The sequence below is a fragment of the Heptranchias perlo genome, unplaced genomic scaffold (genome assembly GCF_035084215.1).
Source record: "Heptranchias perlo isolate sHepPer1 unplaced genomic scaffold, sHepPer1.hap1 HAP1_SCAFFOLD_43, whole genome shotgun sequence".
Classification (NCBI taxonomy): domain Eukaryota; kingdom Metazoa; phylum Chordata; class Chondrichthyes; order Hexanchiformes; family Hexanchidae; genus Heptranchias; species Heptranchias perlo.
The window spans coordinates 1,105,908-1,120,985 of record NW_027139442.1 but is presented as its reverse complement, the minus strand read 5'-3'; the positions used below and the strand labels follow the sequence as shown (position 1 = coordinate 1,120,985).

Here is a 15,078-nt window from a genome sequence, read left to right as displayed (position 1 = left end):
CCTTTCTCGCTCTGGTGCAGTTCCCGTTTCCGCCCAGTAGATGTCGCCAACCCCCAATCAATGGAAATTACAGAACAGCCAGTAATTCATCACCTTTTCTCGGACTGAAGAGACAGTCGATACCTGCAATACTTGACCAGTTGGAAATACATTTTGCCGCAGCTCACATCAGCCATTGAGTAAAGTTAAATAGTTATATTAAATCATTACAGAGACCGGACGACCAGCTGGGCACGAGTGGCAGCTTAATATTCAAGCCGATAAGATCTTTTGAAAGGACAGGGAAATAGGGAATGAAGGCAGAGTAGCAATATTAGTAAAGGACAATATTACAGCAGTTGAAAGATGCAATATCAGTGAGGGTGAGCGGGCAGTGTAAACACTCTGAGAGACACCCATCACAAGTGGCCCCACTGTACTCCTCCAGAAGGTATAAGAAGGGCGAGTGGGGGAGGATTTCTTCATTCTTTGTGGAAGTATTTGTGAGATTGTGGAAATGTCTGGAAGATGAAAAACCGGCGGTAAAGCTCGGTCCAAGGCCAAGTCTCGCTCATCCCGGGCCGGACTGCAGTTCCCTTTGGACCGTGTTCACAGCCTCCTGCGAAAGGGGAACTACGTTGAACGTGTGGGTGCCGGAGCCCCGGTCTATCTGGCTGCTTTGTTCGAGCATCTGACGGCTGAAATCCTCGAGCTGGCCGGCAACGCGGCCCACGACAACAAGAAGACCCGCATCATCCCCAGACACCTGCAGCTGGCCATTCGTAACGACGAGGAGCTCAACAAGCTGCTGGGACTGGTGACCATCGCTCAGGGCGGGGTGCTGCCTAATATCCAGGCCGTGCTGTTGCCGAAGAAAAGCGCTGGGAGCATCAAGAACAAGCGAAGCGGCCAAAATTTAATCTAATAACAGGACAAGGACAGGACCAATCTTATTAAATCATTTGACTAATTAACAGAAAGAGTAAATAAGGGTGACCTGGTAGATGTAATACATTTGGATTTTCAGAAAGCCTTATGTAAGGTACCGCATTGTGGACTCATGGCAAAGTTTAGTGTCCGTGGAGTCAGGGGACAGGTCGCAGAATGGAAAGCAAGCTGGCGACAAAACAGAAAACAGAGAATAGGGGTTACGGTTAGTTGCTTGGAGTGGCAAAAAGTGGGAAGTGGTTTAACACAGGGATCAGTGCGGGGACCACTGCTGTTCACAATTAACATTAACGATTTGGATTCGGGAATCGGAAGTACAATTTCAAAATTTGACTTTGACACCAAATTGGGGGGTACAGTTAATACAAAGGAAGAATGTGTCAAAATGCAAGAGGACATTAATAAACTTGCAGAATGAAGAATAAGGAGCTCACATATTGTTTGGATAATAAGTCTGAACAGGATAGAGGAGCAAAGGGATCGAGGGGTACAGACACACAAATTACTAAAAGTCGCAACTAAATTAGCTTCGCCAGCGTTACCGTCTGACAAAGACACTCGCCCTGAATCTGTGAAAAGATAATGACCATTAACTTGGACTGATGCCGAACACATCCCCAGTTATAGTGCGGCCCGGCCCGGACATCTCATTCTCTCTGTTTTATATCAGACAGTATCCCACCTGCATGTGAGCACTAGAGAGAGAGAAACAGTATCAGTCTTAGACTTCGTATCAGTGTCTAAATCACGCACAATAGCAATATCCACCTTCAGAAACAGCGCCAGAGAGAGAGAAAGGGAAGCAGACACGGTGAGAGAGACAGAGAGAGCGGTGAGAGAACCGGTAAAGTTCCGTTTTATCCAGAAAGATCGCGTTGGAGAGACAGAAGATGCAATCTCATCTCTCACTGATATTGTACAAGGGACAGAAACACTATTAATCCCACACTCAGGGACAGTGCAGAGAGTGACAAAAATAATAAGCCACATTTAACCCTCTTTTGCCTGTTGCACCATCTGAAGTTTTGCAGCTCAAGGCTGTTCGATATTACTCTTAGTAACCGAGAATTTCACTCCGGTTAAATTAATCTGGGATTGTTGCTGTCAGATATTAATTCTACACGGTCCCAGCAAATACACCAACTCCCACTTTCCTCCCATGTTTCTCCAGGATTGGTCTGAGAAATCCACCCTCCAGTTTCGGAGTCACACGTTCATTTATCAGTAGAGGGGCCAAAAATGAACAGAATCCTTTGGCTCATTCCACAGCCGCCCACTTAATCTATGAAAGGCTCTTTACCATCACAAGATATGGACAGGAACAGCAAGGATGGAAACATCAAGTTTAATAGTTAGAGATTGTAAAGTCAGTCTGGATTCCAGCGTTAGGCACTGGTGGAATCCCATCTGTTTCCCATTCTGGTGCCTGTTCCTGCACTGCCTGTGGACCCCATTCCCTCTGACCTTTCCCCCAGACCCACCTCCTTTGCTCAGACTCTGAAAAATTCCAATTGGGGAAAGTTTCCATCGATTTTTGTATTGAGAATTAAACCAGATATCTGCGCATGCGTGAATCAGCCGCGCCCCCAGGGCTGCTTGTTGGTGAGCGGAAGAGCGCATGCGCGCTCCCCTCCCGCAGCTCCGCTTGTGGGCGCCATTCCCTCAGTGAGCGGAAGAAGATGTTTTAAAACAGCCGGGAATGGAGAGATCACGGCCCCCGGGGGAAGGGAGCAAAGAGCAGCCTCGTTACAGCAGCTCATCGCATCGGGACCGTGTCCGCAGATGGGCTCAGATCGCCATTGAGTCCGGGGGAAGGGCAGGGGAAGTCCGAGGGCTGTTTGTAAGAGGCGGAGTGGATCAGGAACTAGTCCAGGAACATCTATTGAGCGGGGGAAGGGAGAGGTCATTCTCGGGCTGTTTGTGCACAGGGTGTGTCCAGGGTAAGGGAGAGAGAATGGGAAGAAACTGCTATTTAAAATCATTGCTGCGTTCTCTCCCCAAACCAGCAGTGAATGTTCCTGGTTTATTTCCAGTCTCATCCTGTTTATTGTTACTGGACATTGAAGAGTGGAAACAGAGCCGGACAGTAAGGATGTGGGGAGTTATTCAAAGAGCAGGCACCAGGTGAGAAGTTGAAGGACACATTTTAAACAACGGCTGTTTGCTTTCAGTTGAACGGTTAGTCCCCTGGGTGAGGGGTTTAGAAACCTGACCCGAACATCGGGTAGTCCCATTCATGGACCAGTGCAGTGGTTGGGTTGTGTCTGAATGCCTCTAAATTGTTATAAAACAGCCCAACACACCTGCTCTGCAGAAGCTGAGTGCTGCAGTATTGCAGTGGAGTCAGATACTGATACTGTTTGTATCGCTGATTTTCAATTGTGGATATTCAAAATAATTATTAACAGATATTAAACTGATCACTTTTGTATTTTCCACCTCACCTGTTCTTGAGTTACAAGAGATACGTTTCTTTTTACAGGCAAACCCTTGAAGGAGCCAGATTAAATGTGTAATTTCGTCCACCCGAGGCAAAGGAACAGTGCTGCCAACTCCTTCTCACACACAGTATGTATATTAGCACTCACAGAGCACGGAGACACAGACAGCTCATCAGTTCCACAGTCTCAGTCAGCAGAAGTAGTCAGTCCCACACTGATCCCAAATTTCCAGAGACACATTTTCAATCCAACAGTCAAACAGAGCAGGTGAGGCAGACACTGTTCCATTTCTCCCGAACTCAGTCCCACTGACAGGTAGATACAAAAATCCCAGTCCAAAGTCTCGCTTTCAGATTGTCAATTTCACAAAAGGGCAACATTAGCCATGAATTAAGTACCAGATACCCCGAGATTCAAATTGAATACTAGCCCAGAACTCACACACACGTGAGTTTAATCATGCAGTATCCATTCGAATAGTGTACCATTCGAATACAAATTGCCAGTCCAAAACTCATGTACAGTATCAGATTGAGAAATGCTGTGACAGTGTAACCTAAGTAACATATTAGATACCAGTTTATAATATACTCATAGTATGAGATTTAAAAATACAGTATCAATTCTATTAGCACAGACTGAGATACACATTACATACCAGTCCAAAAATGTTATAAAATAAAATGTAATAATGCAGTATCAATTCATTTCGTGCAGACTGATCTACACATTATATAGCAATTCAAAAATGTCACCATGTCAGTTTGAAAGATATATTAACATTCACAATATTACTCAAAGAGATATAGATTTAATAGTAGTCCAAAAGCACACAAATTATCTGATTAAAACCTCCAGCATCAAATCCTGAAGTTTATCCAAATTTACCAATTAAATAATGAGAAAAATTATTTAAACATTATGATATTAAAGTACAGTATTGAATACCATAATGTAATCGGAGAAAATAATTAGATACAGATACAGAATGAATCTCACACTCAGATACAGTACAGAGACACACAGATAAAGAATGAATCCCACATTCACACACAGTACCAGAGATGGCAGATACAGAACGAATCTCATACTCACACACAGTACAAGAAATTGACAGATACAGAATGAATCCCATACTCACATAGATTACCAGGAACAGAATGAATCTCACTCACACAGTACCACAAACTGACAGATACAGAATGAATGTCACAGTCACATTACTGAAGACTGAGTTATACATTGCATACCTGTCCAAAGATCTCATAGTGTCAGATTGAAAGATACTGTATCAATTCCATTAGTTCAGACTGAGTTACATATTAGATATATTGGTAAATACTCATAGAGTATTATACTGAAATATACATTATCAATACCTTTGGTACAGACTGAGCTACACATTACATACTAGTCCAAAAACCTCATAAATGTTCAGACTGGAAGATACAGCTTCAATTCTATTAGCACTGTCTGACCTGCACATTGCATCCCAGACTGAAAAACCCATAAAATATTAGACTGAAAGAGAGATTATCGATTCCATGAGTGCAGACTGAGCCACACATTATATAGCAGTCCAAGAATCTCATAATGTAACAGACTCAAATATACAACATCAAATTCATCAGCACAGACTGAACTATATGTTACTCACCAGTCCAAAAATCTCATAGAGTAACAGATTGAATGATTCAATATCACTTCCATTATTGAAGACTGAGCTGCACATCACATTCCAGTCCAAAAATCTCATACAATATCAGACTTAAAGATACAGTATCAATTCCTTTAGTGCAAGATGAGCTACATATTACATACCAGTCCAAAAACGTCAGTGTTAGACTCAGATATAGACTTAATCCCATTATTGCAGACTGAGCTACACATTACATACCAGTCCAGTAATTTCAACATAAACGGACTGAAAAGTACATTATCATTCATAATAAAGTTCAGAGATTAAGATGTAATATTACTCCAAAACTCACACACGTTGTTTGATTAAAGAAAACCGATAATTGTATCCATATTAACAAATTAAATACTCGAAGAACTGTATATATTTTAAAGTATTAAAAATATAGTTTCAAATCCGATACTGTAATCTGAAATAAGAATACAGAATGAATCCAGACTTGCACATTGTCTCAGAGACTGAATTACAGAATGAATCCCACACTGAGATAAAATAGCAGAAAATGGCAGATACAGAATGTATCCAACACTCACAGACAGTACCAGAGACTGACAGGTACTAGAGATAGACAGATACAGAATGAATCCATCACTTATATGTAGTACCTTCGACTGACAGATGCAGAATATACCCTACGCTCACACTCAGTAGTGGAGACTGATAGATACAGAATGAATCCCAAACTCGCGCACAGTACCAGAGACAGACAGGTAGAGAATAAACCCCATTCTCACACACAGTCCCAGAGACAGACAGACACAGAAGAAACCCCACTCTCATACACAGTACCAGAGACTGACCTCTACTGGACGTAAGCGAGAACTGTAAAAGAGTGGAACAAATTCACATCATCTGTCATGGTGACAGAAACAGGACAATCTGCAATGTGAGGAAAGTCTCTGTCTGTAACAATTATTCTCGCATTTTTGCACATTATGATAGTGAAAAATGAAGACAATTGATTTATAATAAGGTTTTTGTTTTACTCATTCGATAGTTGTGAATTTACCGCATTATATTTCACTGTACATTGCACAGTATTTCTCTCTGGTTTCTCAGGACACGATTTACATTGCTCCTCCACCCAATTTAGACTCTTCTTTTCCAAGCAGTATGTGGCCTCCTTATTCCCCCAAGTGAAACGCACCACCTCGCACCTTTCTATATTGAAATTCAATGGGCATTTACACGGCCGTTCTCCTAGCTTCACAGTCTTCCTCAGAATAGATAATACCCCCTAAATTGATTAGAAGAATTTAACACAGCATTACAAATAGTGTTTGGTCTAACAAAATGTACTTGCAGCACGTCTCCATTCCTAGTTTTTCTAAATCTCACTCGTGCAATATAATGTGAAGAATGAGTTTATCTTCTGTCCCTCTCTCATCTGCAAACTTCAATGTCCCGGGGTTTGGGGACATCAACTGGCCGGAAGCAGAACCGCAACAATTCGGTACAAATTGGTGAAACCGGATAATGTGCAGTGTGAACGTGTTTGTGATTGGTGGCAGGAATTAAATCTGATTTTTCATATCTGCCCATTAACCTTTAGTGTTTGTTATTGAACAGTGAACAGAGCCGTACAGTAAGGATATGGGGAGTTATAAAAAGACCATCTATTGCAGGCATCAGGTGAGCTGTTTGAAGGACAAATTTTAAACAGTGGCTGTTTTGTTTCGGTTTTATGGTTAGTCCCATGGGAGAGGGGATTAGAAACCTGACCTGTACAAAGGTTCCCGCCCCATGGATCAGTGCAGGGGTTGGGTTGTATCTGGATGTCACTAATTTTTTGTAAAACAGCCCAACACACCTGGTGTGCAGAAGCTGAGTGCTGCAGTACTGCAGTGGAGTCAGACACTGACACTGTTTGTATCACTGGTTTTCTATTTGTAGATATTACAATGATTATTAACAGAGAGATTCAATTGATCACGTTTGTATTTTCTACTTCACCTGTTGTTAAGTTACAAGCGATATTTTTTCTTCCTGCAGGCAGATCCTTGAAGGACCCACAATCAATGTGATGTTGACTCCACCCGAGGCACGTGGAGCAGTCAATGCAGCCAGCTGCTTCTCACACACAGTAGGTACATTAACACTCACAGAGCACAGAGACAAGGATAGGTCACCAGTCCCACAATCTCAGACAGCAGAAATAGCCAGTCGCATACTGATCCCAATCCAACAGTCAAACAGAGCAGGAGAGACAGACGGAATTTCCATTTCACAATGACTCAGTACCGCTGACCGGCAGATAAATAATTCCCAGTCCAAAATCACACCCAGTATCAGATTGAAAGGCACTGTGTCAATCTCACGTTAGTTCAGCCTTAGCTACAAATTAAATCCCAGATAGAACTGACACATGGGACCGATTGATAGGTACAGAATGAATCACAATAGTGTACCCGAGATTCAAATTAAGTACCAGCCCACAACTCTCACACATTATGAGTTTAAAGATGCAGTATTCATGACCACATTGTACACTGAGATACACATTAGATACCAGTTCAGATGTTACCCAAATTTGACTCACATATTTGTCCAAAAACCTCATAGTGTCAGAATGCAATGTCCATTTCAATTCCTTTACTGCAGACTGAGGTACACATTAGATACCAGTCCAAAATTATCTTAAAGTATGAGACTGAAAGATACAGTATCAATCCCATTGGTGCAGACTGAGCTACACGTCACATACAAGTCCAAAAATCTCAGTGTCAGGTTGAAAGATACAGAATCAATTCCATCAGTGCGGATTGAGCTACACATTATATACAAGTCCAAAATTCACATAGAGTCTCGTACTGGAAGATACAGTATCAATCCCATTAGTGCAGGCTGAGGTACACATTAGTTACCTGTCCAAAAATCACATTGTGTCAAACTGAAAGGCACAGTATCAATTCCTTTACTGCAGACAGAGATTCACATTAGATACCTGTCCAAAAATCAAGTACAGTATCATAATGGAATATATAGTATCGATTTGATTAGTACAGACTGATCTACACGTAACATACCAGTAGAAAAACCTCACACGGTATCAGACTGGAAGATACAGTATCAAACCCATTAGTGCAGACTGAGGTTCACATTAGATACCAGTCCAAAAGTGTCAAACTGAAAGATACAGTATCAATTCCATTGGTGCAGAGTGAACGACACCTTACAAACCAGCCTAAATATATGACACAGTATCAGACTGGAAGGTTCAGTATGAATTCCATCAGTGCAGACTGAGCTACACATTACAAACCAGTCCAAAAATCTCTTGCAGTGTCTGACTGAAAGTTAGAGTGTCAATTCCATTTGTACAGACAGAACAACAGATGACATACCAGGTCAAAAATCTCATACAGTGTCAGCCTGAAAGATACAATATCAATTCCATTAGTCCAGACTGAGCTACGCATTAAATACGAGTCCAAAAAATTCACAGCAAAAGATTGACATGTACATTATCTTCAGAGATTAAGATATAATCCTACAACAAAACTCACACACGTTGTTAGATGAAAACAAAATCCAATAGTGTATCCATATTTACAAATTAATGCCAGACAAAAGATTTGTACATATTAATGAATTTAAGAAACAGTTTCAAGAACTATACTGCAACCTGAAATAAGAATGCAGAACGAATCCAGACTTGCACTTTTCCCATAGACTGAGTTACAGGATGAATCCCCCACTGAGATAAAATACCAGAGACTGACAGTCACAGAATGAAACCCACACTCACAGATAGAACCAGAGATTGACAGATACAGAATGAATCCCACATTCACAGACAGTATCAGAGACTGACAGAGACAGAATGAATCCCACACTCACACACAGAACCAGAGACTGACAGATACAGAATGAATCCCACACTCACATATAGTACCAGAGATTGACAGATACAGAATGAATCCCACATTCACAGACAGTACCAGAGACTGACAGATACAGAATGAATCCCACACTCACATTCAGTGCCAGAGACTGACAGATACAGAATGAATCCCAAACTCACACACGGTACCAGAGAATGACAGATACAGAATGAATCCCACACTCACAGACTGTACTGGAGACTGACAGATACAGAATGAATCCCACACTCACAGACTGTACTGGAGACTGACGGATACAGAATGAATCTCACACTCACATACTGACTGACAGACAGAGAATTAATCCCACACTCTCATACAGTCTGACATCTATTGGACATCAATAAGAACTGTAACAGAGTGGAATAAATTCACATCATCTGTCGTTGTTACAGATTCAGCACAATGTGCAATGTGAGGAAATAGTTTCTCCCCGTAACTTCTACTCTCGTATTTTTTCATATTTTGTCAGTGAAAAATTAAACAATTGATTCATAATAAAGTTTTGTTTTGATCGTTCGAAAGTTGCCACATTATATTTCCCTCTACATTGCGCAAAATTTCGGTCTGATTTCTTATGACACGATTTATATTAATTCAAATATACCGAACTGCAACACAAATAAAAACTGAGCGCAAATCTGGAAGTTTCAACGGCGACCGTCAAAAGTGAAAGGGATAAAATATAGAAAAAATTAAAACCGAAAATGCTGGAAAGACTCAGCAGGTCCGGCAGCATCTGTGGAGAAGGGAAGCTCGGGTTAACGATTCAGGTCAATGATCCTTCGATAGATCAGAAAGGTTAATCCGACATAATTTAAATAAGGAACGGGAATCAGCAGAGGGAAAAACTTCAGACAATCAATTAATTTCACAGATCCGTGCAATTGTGTCCTTTATCCACCGTACAGATCAGGGCAAATAATAATACAAAGGAACAGTTAAATTCAACGTTATGGTGGAAGAAATGAATTTTAAAATATTTTTTATATAAATTGGACCCGTTTGGAAACATTATCGCTCTGAACATCATCAAATTCGGTTCCAGTCTTGGTGTTTCTGAATTCAGCGTGCTGGGATTCAAACCTGTTGGAATTAACTGCTGGGAAGGCAGCTATACTCACCATTATAGCACCTTATTTCACTTGGATGGAGAAATAGAGAGTTTCTGTGGAATTTCGGACTGAATTGTTCCCTTTGGGTTTCTGGCAGTTTAATCACAGACAATAAATCGTTACAAAAAATCATCCCCTGAACAGACACAACAAGCTGGTGGAATTTCTCATTCATAGATATTAAATAAAGGGATGGCAAAAGCGAATAGGAAGAGGTTAGGAAGAAGTCACAAAAACAATTAGGGAAGCAAACAGGAACCACGAAATCAAATTATCAAGGAATATAAAAAGTAATAGTAAATTATTCCACAGACACAAAAATAACAAAAGGAAAATCAGAATATCTTGAGTGCCACTCAGGGATTCACAAGATAAACTCACAGGTAACGTCAGCGAAATGGCAGAAATATTGAATTATTACTTTCCCTCAGTATTTACGCGGGAGATTAACAGGGTGAACATGATATTAAAGGAAGAGGTCAATAGAGATATCAAGACATTTATGTTAAAATGGTGGTAGAACTCCTGGTCCAGATGGATTGCATCCGCACATAGTAAGTGAAGCAAGGGAAGAGATAGCAGAGGCACCGTTACATATATCGGAAAAATCATTACATAAAGGAATAGTGCCAGAGGACTGGATTACAGTTAATGTGATTCTTCTATTTTGAAACAGGAGATAGAACAAATCCAGTTCACCAAACATCGGTGGTAGGAATGATCATGGAATCATTTAATCACTGATGCAACAGAAAAAATCCAGAGACCGAAAATATAATAAAGAATAGTTATCACGGATTTCAGAAAGGGATGGTTTAATAGTTTGGCAGAAGGTTTGACAGTTTAAATCACAGTTCAAAATAACTTATCTGCTTTTAAATTCTATTCCTCTGGAATGTGCTGTGTTTGCTTTTTTATGGTCTGAACAACCTGTGTTGCTACTTTCAATGATTTGTCAAACTGTACCCCTAAATCCCTTTGCTCTTCGACCTCATTTAGACTCGTATTTTCCAATCAGTATGTGGCCTCGTTATTCCCCCAGCAAAATGCACCACCTCACACCTTTCTATATGGAAATTCAATGGCCATTGACACGGACTTTCAGCAAGCTTATTAAACTCTTTTTTTTATTTTTTGCATTTTTCCTCAGTGTAGGCTATACCCCCTAAATTAATTACAAACATTTAATACAGCATTACAACTAATGCTTTGTATAATACAATGTTCTCCATTCCCAGTTTTTCTAAATCCCACTCGTGCAATATAATGTGAAGAATGAGTTTATCTTCTGTCCCTCTCTCATCTGCAAACTTCAATGACCCGGGGTTTGGGGACATCTACTGGCCGGAAGCAGAACTGCAACAGTTCGGAACAAATTGCTCAAACCGGACAATGTGCAGTGTGAGCGTGTTTGTGATTGGTGGCAGGTATTAAATCTGATTGGTTTCTTCAGATATCCAATCAGATCGATAAAGGAAAAATGTTGTGACATCAGTCCCAATCACAATCATTATATTTCCCATCCCTCATTAGCATAGGGCTGTGTGGTTGCCTATTTAATCCGAGCTCGGAGCGGATTTCGGTCATTTCTGAGTTTGAAATTGAGTTTGAAAATGCCTGAGGACAAGAAAGCAGCTCCCAAGAAGGGCGCCAAGAAAACCTTGAGTAAAGTACCAGCCAAGGGCGGCAAGAAGCGGAGAAAGGCGAGGAAGGAGAGTTACTCCATCTACGTCTACAAAGTGATGAAGCAGGTTCACCCCGACACCGGCATCTCCTCAAAGGCCATGAGCATCATGAACTCCTTTGTGAACGATATTTTCGAGCGCATCGCGGGTGAGGCTTCCCGCCTGGCCCATTATAATAAACGCCGCACCATCAGCTCTCGGGAGATCCAGACCGCCGTTCGCCTGCTGCTGCCCGGGGAACTGGCCAAGCACGCCGTGTCGGAAGGGACAAAGGCGGTGACCAAATACACCAGCTCCAAGTAAAACTCCACAATGTACTGAAAAAAATGAACACAAAGGCTCTTTTAAGAGCCACCCACAGTCTCTCTGAAGACGCTGTACCGACACCTCTGGATGGAATCATTTTACGGTAGATAGTTTGACACTAACTGTCTCTCTATAACTTGTCCTTTTGTGATTTCTCTTGATATCGGACAGATTCTCATAATCACTGCTGGGTATAATCTGTGTGTCGATGTTCAATTTACAGCCAATAAACAAAAACGTGTCCCTGAACCTCTCATTTCAGTTCATTTTCCGCCCCTTCCCCCGCGTCTGACACTTCAGCGCTGTTTCAAGGCGGTGGATTCGAGTTCGGTCATTTCTTTCTCCTTCTCACGTTTGTTTGTTAATTATTCGGGACAAAACGAGGCTTTATTCCCGCCCGATTGAAAGGGAACGGAGAATGAAGCGGTTTGTAACAGATTCTGGAAGTTGTGACGACAAATGTGGAATAACAGAGTAAAAGATGAGATGTTTAAATATTTGTTTTTACGCGACATTATTTACTAAATCCGCTTCTTGTGTTACAAATATATTGGCGGGCTTTTCAAATTTCAAAAAAACGGTTCTGGTCGGTATTTTCCGCCCTTTTCTCATTGCTGGCTATTGAGTGGTGAATGAAACAACCCTCTGATTGGTTTAACGAACAGCTCAATGAGATTGAGAACACATGGACCAACCACAAGTGCCCCCACTGCAGTCCTCCAGAAGGTATAAGAAGGGCGAGTGCAGGAGGATTTCTTCATTCTTTGTGAAAGTGTTTGTGAGATTGTGGAAATGTCTGGAAGAGGAAAAACCGGCGGGAAAGCTCGGGCCAAGGCCAAGTCTCGCTCATCCCGGGCCGGACTGCAGTTCCCTGTGGGCCGTGTTCACTGCGGAAGGGGAACTACGCTGAACGTGTGGGTGCCGGAGCCCCGGTCTATCTGGCTGCTGTGCTCGAGTATCTGACGGCTGAAATCCTCGAGCTGGCCGGCAACGCCGCCCGCGACAACAAGAAGACCCGCATCATCCCCAGACACCTGCAGCTGGCCATCCGCAACGACGAGGAACTCAACAAGCTGCTGGGAGGGGTGACCATCGCCCAGGGTGGGGTGCTGCCTAATATCCAGGCCGTGCTGCTGCCGAAGAAAACCAGCAATGTGAGCGCCAAGAGCAAGTGAAGCGGACACGATTTGATCTGATAACCCAAAGGCTCTTTTCAGAGTCACCCACTGTGTCGGTGAAAGGGCTGGTTACTGTCGAAGCGAGTCATGAATCAATTTCATAGGGACTTGATTCCGATCCGAGAAACTAACAATAACTTGTTCAATACATATGATCCAGATCGGTCTGTTGCAGTACTCGCTTCCGGACAGCAGATGTCGCCAATCTCCCATAGATTGATCATTGCAGATTGTTTGGTGAATGAGACAAAAAATAACAAAATCGTCAGAATTGTCAATTGGGCGGGTGGGAGACAGAAATACCAGGGACGCATATGATTATTTTCTGTCTCATTCTCGGACAACACTGGCTCAGTCTGAGTTATTTTGCCCAGATTTGAACAGATGCTGACTGATATGCTGATTATTGTGTCAGCGATTGCTGAATTAAGAATGTGAGTGAAATTTTTTTTTGGATGTGAGTGAGGGAATTATTCTGTACCTGTCCGTCCCACATCTGCTCCCTCCCTTTTATGCATTTCCCATTCAAACAAGTTTCTCAAGGCCATGCGATTTCAACCCAGGCGATCACAGCTCTTTCCATCGCCGATTTGGTGGCTCTGAAAAGAGCCTTTGTTGCACTTGGTGCTGAAGCCGGGTCGGGTTTAGGCGCGCTCCCCGCGGATGCGGCGGGCCAGCTGGATGTCTTTGGGCATGATGGTGACTCGCTTGGCGTGGATGGCGCACAGGTTGGTGTCCTCAAACAGCCCGACCAGATAAGCCTCGCTGGCCTCCTGCAGGGCCATGACGGCCGAGCTCTGGAAGCGCAGGTCTGTCTTGAAGTCCTGAGCGATCTCTCGCACCAGGCGCTGGAAGGGCAGTTTGCGGATGAGCAGCTCGGTGGATTTCTGGTAGCGGCGGATCTCCCTCAGAGCCACAGTGCCGGGTCTGTAGCGATGAGGCTTCTTCACTCCGCCCGTGGCTGGAGCGCTCTTCCTGGCCGCTTTGGTAGCCAACTGTTTGCGAGGAGCTTTCCCGCCAGTCGATTTGCGCGCTGTCTGCTTGGTCCTGGCCATTTTCTCAACAAATCTCAAAACAACCTGAGACCCAGAGAGCGTTAATACGGAGTCAGCTCTGGGGCCGCCTTTTAAAGGGTCTAATTTGATCCGCCCCTGGCATGTGATTAGCTGAAGTCCCACACCCTGTCAGGGAGGGACCGCCCCGGGACTGTGATTGGCACATTTGAACCGAGCTCTGTCAGTCAGACCGAAACGGCGGGAAGTATTGTGCCCCAATTGGCTGAGCTGAAATTTAACATGAATTTCAAAATGCCCGCCAATTTCAGGTCATCAAATAACAGTTTCAAGAAAATCTCATTTCCCTCAAGCAATTTAAGAATCCCACTCTTTATAATCTCCATTATTTCCAACTCCTCAGCTCACATCTCAAGCTGTTTCACATTCCGGTTCATTCTCTGATCTGTCTGTAAACGGGCGGGAATTAAGCCCCGGTCATTGTTTTCCTGAACCGGACAAATTCCAGCTTCAATTTCAAAAATCCCGCTAGTTCCAGCCCGGTGAACCGCTCCTCAAACAGAAACTTCACATCGACCTGATAATTGAATGAAACACCGAGCAGAGAGGAGACAGCGGGAGAGGTTGTGAGGCGGGATTTTACTCTGAACGGAGAATGTAATGTCTGCGGAAAGACTCTGTATCACCACCTGTTCATTTATACCGTGAAACCGGGAATTCCGCTTTCTCTCGGGATGGCTGATCTCCCTTTACTGAATGTTGGGGAATCTCCCCATCTTAATTAAATATCGGAAACTGCTTCCCCACTCCGAAATCTTTCCTCTCCCCGT

The 15,078-nt window shown here is 42.8% G+C and overlaps 1 protein-coding gene, 1 long non-coding RNA gene and 1 pseudogene across 3 annotated transcripts; all 3 read left to right on the top strand.

Moving 5' to 3' along the window:
* Window positions 1-2,586: 2,586 nt before the first annotated feature.
* Window positions 2,587-9,420, top strand: LOC137312621 (uncharacterized). 2 transcript variants are annotated; one of them, XR_010960759.1, is made up of 3 exons: window positions 2,587-3,051; window positions 3,410-3,495; window positions 7,060-9,420. It is a non-coding gene; the product is annotated as an uncharacterized lncRNA (long non-coding RNA). The 2 variants fall into 2 exon arrangements; XR_010960758.1 differs by lacking the exon at window positions 7,060-9,420 and adding an exon at window positions 6,637-7,052.
* A 2,244-nt stretch (window positions 9,421-11,664) lies between these two features.
* LOC137312524 (histone H2B 1/2-like) lies at window positions 11,665-12,552 on the top strand. Its single transcript, XM_067979060.1, has one exon. It carries the CDS (start codon window positions 11,680-11,682, stop codon window positions 12,052-12,054), a length of 375 nt encoding a protein of 124 aa, XP_067835161.1. The 5' UTR covers window positions 11,665-11,679; the 3' UTR covers window positions 12,055-12,552.
* A 297-nt stretch (window positions 12,553-12,849) lies between these two features.
* On the top strand, window positions 12,850-13,232 carry LOC137312381 (histone H2AX-like; annotated as a pseudogene).
* Window positions 13,233-15,078: the final 1,846 nt, after the last annotated feature.